The 14,430-nt window shown below is 44.4% G+C and overlaps 1 protein-coding gene across 1 annotated transcript in view; it reads right to left on the bottom strand.

Annotated features, from left to right (window-relative positions):
• Positions 1-14,430, bottom strand: part of LOC134572925 (protein eva-1 homolog C-like) — a 74,027-nt gene that overhangs the window by 37,429 nt on the left and 22,168 nt on the right. The window contains exons 2-3 of the mRNA XM_063432236.1: positions 11,399-11,598; positions 8,867-8,990 (exon numbers count right to left, since the gene is read on the bottom strand). Of these exons, the coding sequence (XP_063288306.1) occupies positions 8,867-8,990; positions 11,399-11,598 (324 nt within the window). The remainder of the gene's footprint in view (positions 1-8,866; positions 8,991-11,398; positions 11,599-14,430) is intronic.

Here is a 14,430-nt window from a genome sequence, read left to right as displayed (position 1 = left end):
AACAAAGAGGTGTGAAATACATTGGGTATACGCAGATTCTTAGGCAGACCCAAGGCATAAGAAACGGGATTAACCTTATGTATAATGCGATAAGGACCAATGAAGCGGGGAGCCAATTTCATAGAAGGCACCCGGAGGCGAATATTCCGTGTGGAAAGCAAAACCCTGTCCCCCACAACATAGGAAGGAGCCGCTCTGCGATGCTTGTCAGCCTGAGCCTTCTGGCGGGCAGCAGAGTCCACCAAAGAACGCTGAACCTGCTCCCAAGTACTACGCAAACCAGCCAAATGCTCATCCAGAACTGGCATGCCCTGAGAGGAGAATGCAGCCGGAAGAACAACGGGATGCTGGCCATAGACAACGTAAAAAGGGCTTTTGCCGGAAGAATCATGAGTGGCATTATTCCGAGCAAATTCAGCCCAAGGAAGCAGGTCAGACCAATTGTCCTGATGGTGAGACACAAAACAACGGAGGTACTGCTCAAGAGACTGGTTGGCACGTTCAGCAGCTCCATTAGACTGGGGATGGTAAGCGGAAGAAAATGAGAGGGAAATACCCATCTCCGAACAAAAGGCTTTCCAGAACCTGGAAATAAATTGGCTACCCCTATCGGATACAATAGATAAGGGAATACCATGTAATCGAAACACTTCTCTAGCGAAGATAAGAGCCAATTCCTTGGAAGTGGGCAACTTGCGAAGAGACACAAAGTGAGCCATTTTGGAAAACCGATCTACTATCATTAGGATGACCGTGTTACCATTCGAAGGGGGTAATTCAACAATAAAATCCATTGATAGATTAGACCAAGGTCTCTCGGGAACGGGCAACGGATGCAACAGCCCACAAGGAACTCTACGAGAGGTTTTCATACATGCACAAGTAGTACAAGCACTTATATAGTCAGTAACATCCTTACGTAAGGTATCCCACCAGAAATACCGAGAAACGGCTGACACTGTTTTGGAAATACCAGGATGTCCAGCAGTCTTAGTATCGTGATAAAGTGACAGAATATCCCGTCTCTCGGGAATGTCAACGAACAATTTATCATTAGGCCTCTCGCTGGGTGCCATGCCTTGTTTCGCTTGTATGGCCTGCAAGAGGGACGAGGAAATAGACAATATAGTAGTTGCTATTATCCTGTCTGGGGGAATGACAGGAGTGACATCAATCTCCTGTTTGTCAATAGTCTCGAATTGTCTGGACAGAGCGTCCGCTTTGGTGTTCCGGTCACCTGGCCTATAGGTGATTATATAATTAAAATGAGACAAGAACAGTGACCACCTAGCCTGCCTTGAAGACAATCTTTTAGCTTCGCTAAGGTAGGATAGGTTCTTGTGATCTGTAAATATGAGAATAGGATCCTTAGTTCCTTCTAGCAAATGTCTCCATTCTTTGAGTGCTAAAATGATAGCAAGGAGTTCGCGATTACCCACATCATAATTCCTCTCTGCCTTGGACATTTGTTTAGAAAAGAAGCCACAAGGATGCAATGGCTTGTCAGGAGACTCTCTTTGGGATAAGACAGCACCTACCCCTATATCGGAAGCATCAACCTCAAGTATATATGGCAATGAGGGGACAGGATGCTGTAAAATAGGGGCAGAGGCGAACGTAGTTTTAAGAAAGTCAAAAGCCTGAAGTGCCTCAGTAGACCAGACACGTGTATTGCCATCCTTTTTAGTCATACGAGTAATAGGCGCTACTATAGACGAAAAACCTTTGATAAAACGTCTATAATAATTAGAGAAACCCAGAAAACGCTGGATGGCTTTCAGACCTTGCGGCAGAGGCCATTCTATGACTGCAGCGAGCTTCTGGGGATCCATCCGAAAACCCTCGGCGGAAATCAAATACCCTAAAAACTGGACCTCGGACTGGTCGAATAGACATTTTTCTAATTTGCAATAAAGACCATTAGCAAGAAGGGTCTTCAGAACTGTTGTAACATGTCTGTGATGAGCGTGAATGTCAGTAGAATATATTAAAATGTCATCCAAGTACACAATAACAAATGAGTGAATAAAGTCCCTTAAGACATCATTAATAAATTCTTGGAACACTGCTGGGGCATTGCAAAGCCCAAATGGCATGACGGTATACTCATAATGACCTGACCGAGTGTTAAAGGCTGTCTTCCATTCGTGGTCCTTTTTAATACGTATCAAATTGTATGCTCCTCTAAGATCTAATTTGGTGAATACCGTAGCATGTTTGAGCCTGTCAAACAATTCTGTTATTAGAGGTATAGGGTAAGCATTTTTGATGGTGATCTTGTTAAGACCTCTATAATCAATGCAAGGTCTTAAATCACCTTCTTTCTTTGATACAAAGAAGAACCCCGCTCCAGCCGGAGAGGAGGATCTTCTAATAAATCCCTTGTCTAATGACTCTTTAATGTACTCCTCCATGACACGGTTTTCTTGAACCGATAGGGGGTACACCCTGCCCTTAGGAGGTATAGTACCAGGCAACAAATCAATAGCACAATCGTAGGGTCTGTGAGGCGGTAATTTGTCAGCCTCTCTTTTATCAAAGACAGTCTTTAAAGTTAAATACTGAGAGGGTATTGTCGTAGATAAAGGAGGAACAGTAGGAACGTTAATAGAATTCACAGGCGTGACTTCAATAGTACATGACTCATGGCAGGCTTCACTCCATGATTTTATCTGCCCTGTCTCCCAGTCAAAAATGGGATTGTGGGCACGTAACCATGGATACCCTAACACCAACTGTGAAGAGGGAGAGGTGATGACCTGGAACCGAATGGTTTCATAGTGTAGAACCCCTGTGTACATGTGTAGCGGTGCAGTCTCGTGAGTAACAACAGGAGATATCAAAGGTCTACCATCTATGGCCTCAACGGCCAAGGGTATCTCCTTCTCTCTGATGGGAATATTGTTTCTCTTTACAAAACCAGAGTCTATAAAGTTCTCGGCTGCCCCAGAATCAACCAGGGCGTCTATGTTTTCAACTATACAACTCTCTCCCATATGTAAAGAAACAGGGAGAAGCAGTCGGTTAGGAGGCAATGTAGGAGACTTAGAAATCACACCCAAGGCCAGTCCCCTATAAGGTCTTAGGTGCGAGAGTTTTCCGGGAGCAGAGGACACTCCTTTACCATATGGTCTCTCTTACCACAATATAGGCAGAGTCCCTCCCTTCTCCTATGTAATTTCTCAGTATCTGAGAGTTTGGCAACCCCTAATTGCATAGGTTCCTCTTCAGATACTTTAACACTCTCTGGTATATTAACTCTGGGTTGAATAGGTGTAACAAAACGTCTATTCCTGTTCTTAGTATAGAGCCTGTCACGAATCCTGTTATCTATATCGATGAGGTAGTCAATAAGGTCCTCTAAGGCAATAGGAAGCTCCTTAGCTGCTACCTCATCCAATATAGAGTCTGATAAACCTTCCATGAAGGCCGTGGTTAACCCATTATTGGTCCAATCGACCTGTGAGGCAAGGGTACGAAACTGTATAGCGTAATCAGCCACAGACCTAGAACCCTGTTTAACCCTCATTAATGCTCTAGCGGCATTCTTAGACCTTTTCATAGTATCAAAAGTTCTGCGAAAAGCTGTTAGGAAACTGTGAAAGTTATGCACCATAGGTCCATTAGCCTCCCAAATAGGGTTTGCCCATTCAAGTGCTTTGTCGGTAAGTTGGTGAATAAAGAACCCAACTTTAGACCTCTCTGTGGGAAATGAACGTGGATACATTTCAAAATGAAACTCTATTTGGTTAATGAACCCTCTGCATGTCTTAGAATCCCCTCCATACCTAGGAGGAGGCGTTAAATGTGCTGTAGCGTTAGGCATAGTCGATACTTCAGGAAGCAGGGGTGCAGGAGGGTTAGGTGCGGTTGCTGGAATGGTTCTAGCTAAGAGCGTCTGGAGAGCCTGAGCTATTTGATCCATACGGTGATCCTGCTCTACAAATCTAGCCTCATGGGTCGCCATCTGTTGAGCTAAATCTGCGGGGTCCATGGCCCTATCGTAATGTAACGAGTATATACCCCTACACGCAGGATCCAGCCTAACAGAAGACAGTACAGAGGAGAGATACGTCTACCGGACCTTAGAGTGGCCGGACTCGACGTAATAGGATAAGATAGAGTCAGGAACGATCCGAGGTCAAGGGCACAAAGAGACAGCGTAAACGAAAACTAGCCGGGGACTGGTACACAGGAATCAGCAAGCCGGCAAACAGTACAGAATAGGATAAAGCGAAAACGAAGTCAGAATACAAAGCCAAGGTCAAATACGGAGAAACACAACTGAACACAACAAGCACTAAAGGGAACTGTAGCAGAAACCACGATAGGGCAAGGAACTAAGGGAAAAGGGTAAGTATAAGTAGCCTTCAAACTAATGTGATTGGCTCCTGTCACTTCCACTCCCCCAACAGGTAAGTGTATGGGGTGATTGGCATGACAGGAGCCAATGGGGGCCTTTTTGCAATTTAGGCTCCCACTGTCTCTTTAAGAGCGCGCCCGAGATTCGCGGCGCGCTCTTAGCTGCAGGCGGGACACGTGACCGCTTCCCGCGGTCACTGCCCGCCTTCCTGTCTGAACAGTCGGACGAGCCGCGCGCGGCTCGTGCAGCCGCAGGACCGCGCGCGGCTTGAAGAGAGGACCGCGTCCGGCCCCCGGATAAGGTAAGTACCGCTACACTATAGAGAACAAAATACAGTACATGTCCCTGGGGACTCAGATTCCAACCTAGTATTCCCAAGGTTAAACTGGGCCACAAGGGTACATTATTGCTGTATATATTTTCTGAAAAATGTATTGATGATTTGCCTTTCATAAAATAAATTGCACATGTTAATAGTGGGTCTATTGATTCTTATTCAATGAGAGCTGTGTAGATTTTGATAGAGTAATCAAGATTATGACAACAGCATTTTAAGAAGAGCAGAAAATGAATGAATAATGCAACATATACATTTAGAGCTCAAAGTGTTAAGTATAATATTTTGAGAAGAGCAGATTGTAGCCCATGGAACAGCGCAGCTAAGGGGAGTGGGCCTTGACAGAGCTAGGAGGTGGGCATATGTGGAAAGGGGAGTTATGGTCAGGTGGTCACAAGGGGTGTGGCCATTAACAGGATGCCAGATATTCGTCTGTCTGTCTGTTACCCATACATCCGGACTGTTGTCACCTTTTGGGTTGTTGGGTTGACGGGGAGCTCTTCATTGACCTTTGTTTGCCCATGGGACGTTCCATCTCATGTGTGTATATTGAGAAGTTTAGTACTTTCTTGGTAGGAATAGTTAAGGTGGAGTCGGGTAGCAAGTTTATAGTTCATTATCTGGATGACTTCCTCCGTGTCGGTCCCGCCGGTTCGGAGGATTGCCGCTTATGGTTGCGAACTCTGGAATGGGTCGCTCAAGTGTTTGGGGTCCCGACCTCATGTCTCAGTTTCTTGGGTGGAAATAGATTGGATGGCAGGGGAATGTCAATTGCCGGTAGACAAATTGGTGGCATTACGTCAGGCTGTCCGGGAGGCTGGGGCAGCGCGTAAGGTAACGTCGAGATCGATGCAATCATCGATCGGGCGTTAGAACTTTGCTTGTAGCATTGTGCCAGTGGGGCGGGTTTTTCAATAGGTTGTTAGCAAAGGCGACATGTGGGGTTAGTTCCTCTCATCATTATTGGGGTTACGATCCCGATGTGGGAGGATTTGGAAGTGCGGGATGTGTTCCTTAGGGACTTTATTTGCAGGGTCTCTTCCGGGGGCCCACGGGTCAAGCTAAGGAATTGGAACTTTTTACAGATGCCTCGGGGAGTGTGGGGTTTGGAGCGTATTTTGCGGGACCGTGTCTGGAGGAGTGGAAGGTGGACCCTATAATTCGTAATCTGGAATTTTGGAATCGTCTCCCTTGGTAGTTGCGTTGGCGCTATGAGGTCCTAGGTTACGGGATACTAATGTGAGCTTTCTTTCAGACGACATGGCGGTCGTGTCCACGGTTACTCATTTGTTGGCCTTGTCTACTCCGGTTATTCGCTTGTTGCTGCATTTTGGGTTGTTTTGCATGCAATTTTAACATTGTTTTTAGGGCACGTCATGGGCCCGGTTTCTTGAATGTTGTCGCTGATGCGCCGTCTCGTTGCAGTGGAAGAAATTCCCCGCGGCGGCGCCGGGGGCTCAGTTGGAGGGTCTGGTCTGTCCAGATGACATGTGGCAGCTAGGGACCACCTGTTTGGACGCCTAATCAAGGAATCGTTAGCCCCGAGTACTTGGAAGGCATATGTTAAGGTCAGGTGGGAGTGGGAGGAGGTGTGCGGATACGCGGGTGGCCATCATTCCGCTGCGGTACGTGTGAATACACTATTGTGGTATTTACACAGGTTGTTTGCTGCTGGGGCCTCTCATCTCATGGTGGTTAGGCACATGGCTGCCTTGGCGTTTCTGTTTAAGTTGAGTGGCAGGCAGGATATTAATAAGAGTTTCGTTATCCGCCAAGCTGTCAGAGGACGCCTGATCCCAGGAGGCCGGTATCGATGGGGATTCTGCGGCAGCTGGTAGGGGTGCTCCCGGGCCCCTGTTGCTCTCGCAATGAAGTACTTTTAGTCTCGCTTGTGTTTGCTTTAGCGTTCTTTGGGGCATTCCGGGTAAGTGATTTAGTGAGTGGTTGTCCAGCGGGTAGTGGAAGAATCCAGGTGGAGGATGTTAACGTGCGGCAGGATCGCATTAATCGCGAGTTTAAGGCGCTCAAAAAAAAAAAAAAAAAGATCTTTTGTACGGGGTGCTTGGTCACACTTTATGAGTTTCCGGGGTCGTCAGTGTGTCCGGTTGCCTGTGCAACTGCATATGTGCGGGCCCGCCCAAGGGGGACGGGCTCCCTTCTCACTCATGAGACTCTCGTCATTATCGGAGTACCAGTTTTCAGGGTTTACAGTAGGGGTTGGGTCCTCGGCAGTTTGGTACACAGTCGCTCAGAATTGGGGCTGCTGCAGAAGCAGCCAGCTTGGGCCTTGGTGACGAGTTGGTTAAGCGGATTGGACGGTGGGAGTCCGTCCGGTTCCGGTCATATGTAAGGTTAGACCGTATTAAAAAAAAAAAAATGAAATTAAAAAACAATGTTGCATGTAAATGGTACAGTTACGCTTACGGGTTGTGGTTACATGTGGTTAACCTGTTTCTTTTCTTCCATAGGTTGGGTCGCCTGGTTGGTGGGCAACTCATTCATCCATTGGGCGCACAAGAGAGCAGCAGTTCGACCCCAAGAAGGACAGCTGGGCTTTCCACAGCGCGTGGTCAAGTTATTGTGGTTTGGCTATAGGGATTTTTGTTGGACGGAAGTCTGCTCAGAACTTTGGAGGCGTTTAGGTGCAGGGCAGTTACAAGATTTTCTGCTGCTTTATGCAGGTGGTAATGATTTTGGGGGGGTACCCCAGAGGGAGCTAGTGCACCGTAGGTAACAGGATTTAGACGGATTGAGGGCTCGGGTGCCAGGTGTAATCTCGATTTGGTTGGAATGGGTGCCCCGGTTCCTTGGGCGTCGCGCTAGGGATCTGATGGCAGTGTCTGGGAGCAGGGGACAAGTTAATAAGCGGTTGTCCATTTTTGTGAGACGTATAGGGGGAGTGGTTGTGCGACAAATAGATCTGGAAGCTAGGCTCCATGGTTAGTATAGGTATGATGGGCTGCACCTTTCCGATGTCGGTAATGAGTTTCTTAACTTAGGTTCAAGAAGGCCTGCAGCGTGCGTTGTTTTCTGGTAGGTTGGAGCCCGTAGGTGGTTCTCAACCTGGTGGTGTAGTGGGTGTCTCGGTATGCCCGTGCAAGCAAAATTGGTAGGTTGGAACCCGTAGGTGGTTCTCAGCCTGGTGGGGTAGGGGTGTCGGCGGTATGCCCCTACTATCTAAATTTGGAGGTTGGAACCCGGAGGTGGTTCTCAACCTGGTGGGGTAGGGGTGTCTCGGTATGCCCCTACCACAAAAATCAATTGGTATGAGGCCTGTTGTGGCCATGTTGGTTATGTAAATTATGTATGGTTATATGTTATTGTATTATATGTTAGGGGTCATTGCCGGTGGGTCTAGTACTGTTAATAATTGGGGTAAAGTACAGATTATGTGATCTTGGGAATGTTTGGCAATGACCCAAATTATTATTTATATATTTATTATATTTAATAAATCCGTGGCAAAAGTTTTCTCCACTTTGAATCTGTGTCCGTGTCTTATTGGCGGGTGTAAGGTAAAGTTTTGGAACATATGCCCAAAAGGTCGACTATGCGCATGTCATGTAGCCCATGGAACAGCGCAGCTAAGGGGAGTGGGCCTTGACAGAGCTAGGAGGCGGGCATATGTGGAAAGGGGAGTTATGGTCAGGTGGTCACAAGGGGTGTGGCCATTAACAGGATGCCAGATATTAATAACTGGCATCTTAGATCAGGAGCCATTTTAAGTAATCACACTTACCTGTTGTTGTCCCACCCTCCCTCCCTTTATTTTGGATTGGTTTTGTTTCTCCCGTTGGGCCACGGTGACGGGGGTTAGTGAAGATATTGGCGGAAGATATTGGAGGCTAGGTAGTTTTGCTAGGTGGAAGCATGGTTGGTTAACAATGTTTACATGGTTGAATTTGGTATTTGGTAGGTTGGAGCCCGTAGGTGTAGCCCCAAAAGGTCGACTATGCGCATGTCAAGAAAGAACAATAACAACGGGTATTAAAGTAGGGAAGAATGATGGAATGTATGATGAGAAGTATAAAACTATAATAAAATGTAGCTGTGTGACTCAAAGTGATATTTAGAAACAGTATTTTTATGTAAAAATTGCTAACACACTGAATGTGCAATCCTCCAGAACAAAAACACACAACCACGTGAAAATCAATCAAACTTACGTGGTTTACACTTGTATGACACCAGCAGGTATTTGCTTGTGCCAGGACAGGGGTCTGATCCAAAAATCCTGCTGTTGACAGAGAAATGACAGGATCGGCGATCTTGGCACTCATCGGAAAGTTTCTTGGTAGAGTATTAAAAAGAAAAAAATAGACATATATTACCATATTTTTTTTTACATACAATCACCAATTTCAGCTATTTTGCAACTACTGCCATATTAGCACCTTCTTTTATTCCCTTATATAATGTTAAAAAAACATCACTCAATTAGAATCTAAACAAGATCTTCATCTGCACAGCATGAAAAAATGAATACAAAAAGTATGTGATTGTCACACTGCTCTTCGCACACAAGTTGCTGATCTCTGAAACTCCCTCCATGTCAATAGACATCTTCTTCGCATTTCACTTGCTCCATGTCTCTTGTCTTCTGTTGTCAATTGCACGATATTCCCGTATGATATTAATGCATGTTCTCTGCCATCCCCATTTGACTTGCTCAATATGTCACTTAACTATTTCTCCTCCAAATGTGGCATGCTCCCTCTCTCCTTATGGTATAGGGTGTCTCTAACCTCATGCCACTAGTTATATTTTTTCTCCCTCTCCATGTCAGTTGCCAGCAACCTCTCTAATTGTCTGTTACTCAAGCTCTATCGCAAGCCCTCTTTTTTTCTGTCCTTGAGCTTCTTTGTCTGCTTCTACGTCCCTAGTCTTCTTCATATCTCACTCTGCAATTATTTACATGTTTTAATTATGAGGCTTCCTCCCACTTACCAATCTTAACAAGGCCTTTACCCTGTAGTCTAGTAGAAAAGTACAAAGAATTTGGTCATCATTAACCTGGGCTTTTTGCCCAAGGTGCTAAATTGCTGGAATGAACCATTCTATGGTGACATTAAACTGCAGCCTCCATTATTAGAGAGGAATCTTTGCATGTATGCTCAAACAGATATAAAACAGACTCTGTACAATTGGTTAGCCAAGAATTTAATTCATTAGATACAAACCAGGCACAGGTCCATACCTCCAAACATTTCAAATGGGCAAAAAAAGGACACTTTAAAGCAGCATGGTCATACCAAACTTACCTTTCCCCAATCGCTACCTCTTCTCTTCCTCTCTCAGGATCTGTTCTTCTTTTCTTCCTAACTGATCTAGTTTTCTTTAAAACATAAGTCAAAGTAGGGACTATTCTGTCTCATGTATTTTTCCTACGCATGACTAGCTTTGACCCAGAGGAGGAGCCACGTCTGCTCCATTTCCTGTGGTCAAAGCAATTTTTCCACAATGCTCACCTTCCTCCTGCTTTTTCATTCGGTATTCGAACGCTGGCGAAACTACCAAATTTCGTCCTAACAGAATGAGAACAGTTTGTCCAATGGTGTTAGGACGCAATTTGATACTTTCTATTTGGTTTAGAATTTCATTTGAATTAATGAAATTCCAAACCTATGTGTGCCGCAGCTGCATCTTGCAGCCACTTAGTAAATAGCTCCCTGATTTAAAAAAATTACTTAGTATTAGTAACTAAGGGAGATTACAATTTCCCTTCTGCCCCTACTCTCTATACCGCGAGTAGGGGCATGTTTACTAAACAGTGTGCAGCCAGTGGCTGCTTACTGTTGTAAAAAAGACCCCCCACTATTCTAATAAAGTGCCCCTGACAGAGGAAGAGAAGAGGAAGCGATCGGGGAAAGGTAAGCCCGGCATGACAGTGCCGCTTTAATTCTAGTCATGTGAATAGGAGTGTGGCCAGAGGTTTGACTGTTCTGAGAACTTTGAGGTGACATTCTAGGTGAGGTGACTTACTGACTTACTAGTAATTCAGGTGACTTACTGACTTACTAATAATTTATACAACTAAAATGGAACTTCTAACAAGAACAATGTAAAGTATCTATCTATTTACACAGACTGATTTCTAAACATATTTAAGTGTAGTTTAGAGACACATTACTGTGAGTATTATTGCTGTGGACCTCTGTTTTATACTCAGACACAACAACAATATAGATCTCCTAGAAAAGAGGATAGAAAAGAGGAACAGAGACATTTGGGCCCAAATTAGGAGCTATCCCTCCTATATAGGGACACTTAGGAGGTATGCAAGCTTGTCCAATAACCATATAAGTATGGCTGTGTGGTTTGGAGTATAGATACATTGATTCTCCTTGTCACCCAGAGAGGCCCTCACAGTCTGAAATCTTATTGTAGACACTCTTTCTGTGTGCTAGTTACCTGTGACTATGCACTAATACATGTCTGTGATTTCAAAACATATGTGGGAAAATGGAACTTCTGCTCTATGTAAAAATTTGTATGACACCACCGCTTATAACATCTGATTTCTGCACCAATTACCTGTACCACACTCTACTGTCATGTAACCCCCAGAGTTCAAAGTACATCTCTGCGTCTTACACATATGCTTCTAGCGCAATCAGAGAAGACAATTATTTGTAGAGATCTCCAAAATGAGAAATATTTTACTAAGTTAAATGGAATTGTAAATCATTTTGCATCACCTGGAGGGCAGTGGGGGAACTACAGAACAAGTCATCATTTGTGTCACCAAACATGGGGGAGCAGAGATTTTGACTGGACACCCTACGTCCGTAGAAAGCAGAGAGTATGCTGATGGATGTTTTGTGAGGACAAGATATTGTGAGTAGATCTCCATTGCAGGCATGAGATGTGTGACTTTTCAGGACCTTCTGGAGGTAATCTAAATGAAAAAATAAATACATAAATAATAATAATTATTGATCAGTATTATGTAGGTATGGCAAAGTTAATGTTTAGCTAAATAGAAGCTGCTACCCTATATGCTTTTATTATACGATTGCCTAAACACAGTGGAAGAAGAGAGCATGGAAGATATTGCAGATGTAATTATTATCAACCTAAAATTCACACAGCTTACGGAAGCTAATTACATATAATAACATGCAGTTAAGAAATGAATTTAAGATACATAACTTAACCAAACGTGTTTTTATTCAAGTGATAATTCTTGAAATTGGATCATGAATTCACGCCATGTAGTTCACATCATGTAAGCTTTCACTGTTAGCAGAATCCCCCTAACACTAATAAAGGCACCATATGCTATTCTTACTAGATTCCTATTAAGAAACCTACTGCTGTGCTTGCAATTGGAATATAGTGATTTGTTCCCTGAAATGCTGCTCAAACCACTGAAGTGGTAATGGTGCTTGAAGTAATCCTTCAGCACATTCAGTCAACGGATAGGAGGTGCATGTAAAAGAAAGCAAGAACAGACTTTTCAGATTTTACCCCATTAACAGCAGTAAGGACTATAACAGAGAGTTGTCATGGGTTACCAAGGCAATGCTTTGACACTTCAAATGCCTGAGCTCAAGAGACCTCTACCACATAGTCTACAGCTCTGCATAGTACACAAGATGCTACTAAAGAGCTTGTCCATGCTCTAGTAATCTCTTGCATGGATTATTGTAACTCTCTCCTAATTGGTCTTCCCAATAGCCGTATTGCCCAGCTACAGTCTGTAATGAATGCTGCCGCCAGACTGATTTTCCTCTCTAGTCTGTCCTCTCACACCTCACCCCTCTGTCAGTCCTTACATTGGCTTCCTGTATACTACAGGAGTCTGAAGCTCTGAACAATTCTAGCCCCTATTATATCTCATCACAGATCCCTAGGTATCCCCCTTGTCGTTCTCTCCGCTCGGCCCGTGACCTTCTCCTGTCCGCTGCTCGTACCCGTACGGCCAACTAGCGCTTGCAGGACTTCTTGTGGGCGGCTCCCTTCCTATGGCATAGCCTGCCTACCGCCATCAGACTCTCCCTAGTCTTCAATTTCTTTAGGAAAGCTTATGGCCTCCCAAAGTAACCTCAACATCACATACCTCAACACCCAGCACTCCCAAGCAACCAAGTCCTGCTGAATCTTCAGAGCAGAGACTGGGCCCCTTAAAACAGCATTAACACCCAGCACTCCCAAGCAACCAAGTCCTGCTGAATCTTCAGAGCAGAGACTGGGCCCCTTAAAACAGCATTAACACCCAGCACTCCCAAGCAACCAAGTCCTGCTGAATCTTCAGAGCAGAGACTGGGCCCCTTAAAACAGCATTAACACCCAGCACTCCCAAGCAACCAAGTCCTGCTGAATCTTCAGAGCAGAGACTGGGCCCCTTAAAACAGCATTAACACCCAGCACTCCCAAGCAACCAAGTCCTGCTGAATCTTCAGAGCAGAGACTGGGCCCCTTAAAACAGCATTAACACCCAGCACTCCCAAGCAACCAAGTCCTGCTGAATCTTCAGAGCAGAGACTGGGCCCCTTAAAACAGCATTAACACCCAGCACTCCCAAGCAACCAAGTCCTGCTGAATCTTCAGAGCAGAGACCTTATATTTCAGACTGGGCCCCTTAAAACAGCATTAACACCCAGCACTCCCAAGCAACCAAGTCCTGCTGAATCTTCAGAGCAGAGACTGGGCCCCTTAAAACAGCATTAACACCCAGCACTCCCAAGCAACCAAGTCCTGCTGAATCTTCAGAGCAGAGACTGGGCCCCTTAAAACAGCATTAACACCCAGCACTCCCAAGCAACCAAGTCCTGCTGAATCTTCAGAGCAGAGACTGGGCCCCTTAAAACAGCATTAACACCCAGCACTCCCAAGCAACCAAGTCCTGCTGAATCTTCAGAGCAGAGGTATCATCTCTGGAAGATCTACTCAAGAATACCTGTATTCCTGTTTCCTTTAAACTCTTATTTTAAAATTGTGTTCTATTCCATCTCCCTCCCTATACTATCACTACTTAATTGATACCTATATCTCCCATCCCGATCTTCTGTTCTTGTTTTGCTTAAAGCTGCTGTGATCATGTCATTTTATGTTCATTCTTTTCAAATAATTTTTATTAAAGTTTTACATATTTGTATAACAACAGGAATATAAACATTGTATTTGGGGGTAGGAAGGGAAGGGAAACTTGGAAATGGAAAAGAATAACCATCCAGTATTACAATAGGCATAACAGTGTATATGGCAAAAATAAAAATAATATGTTTTTACATCAATGCACTTTAATAGCAAATATGTCAAAGACCATATGCTGTTTTGATTTTTTCTTCCCACTTGTCCCAATTATATTTTAATATTGGGAAACCACGCATATGAGCTCTATGTGATAATTCGTGTGCCTTGTTTTCTAGAATCAAATTAAAAACTTCCCTGAGAGATGGCACATCTTGGGACTTCCAATGTCTAGGTAAACAGGATGTAGCAGCGATCAAAATGTGACCTATGATTATTTTGTCTGTTCTATTAATGGATTCCGGGAGTTTTTTAAATAAGGCTAGTTCCGAGGTTAAAATGCTAATGGTCCTGTCCACTTTAATAATTAGGTCGTGAATCAATTTCCAATATTTAGTTAATTTAGGACAGAACCACCAAATATGGGCCATATTGCCCACACCCCCACAATCCCTCCAACACCGGTCAGAATACATATTGTTCATGTTGTGCAATCTAGACGGGGCTAGGTACCAACGATATAAAATTTTATAAT

This window comes from Pelobates fuscus, chromosome 9 (assembly GCF_036172605.1).
Source record: "Pelobates fuscus isolate aPelFus1 chromosome 9, aPelFus1.pri, whole genome shotgun sequence".
NCBI lineage: Eukaryota > Metazoa > Chordata > Amphibia > Anura > Pelobatidae > Pelobates > Pelobates fuscus.
Note: the sequence above shows the minus strand (reverse complement) of the source record. Positions and strands in the feature narration are given on the sequence as shown.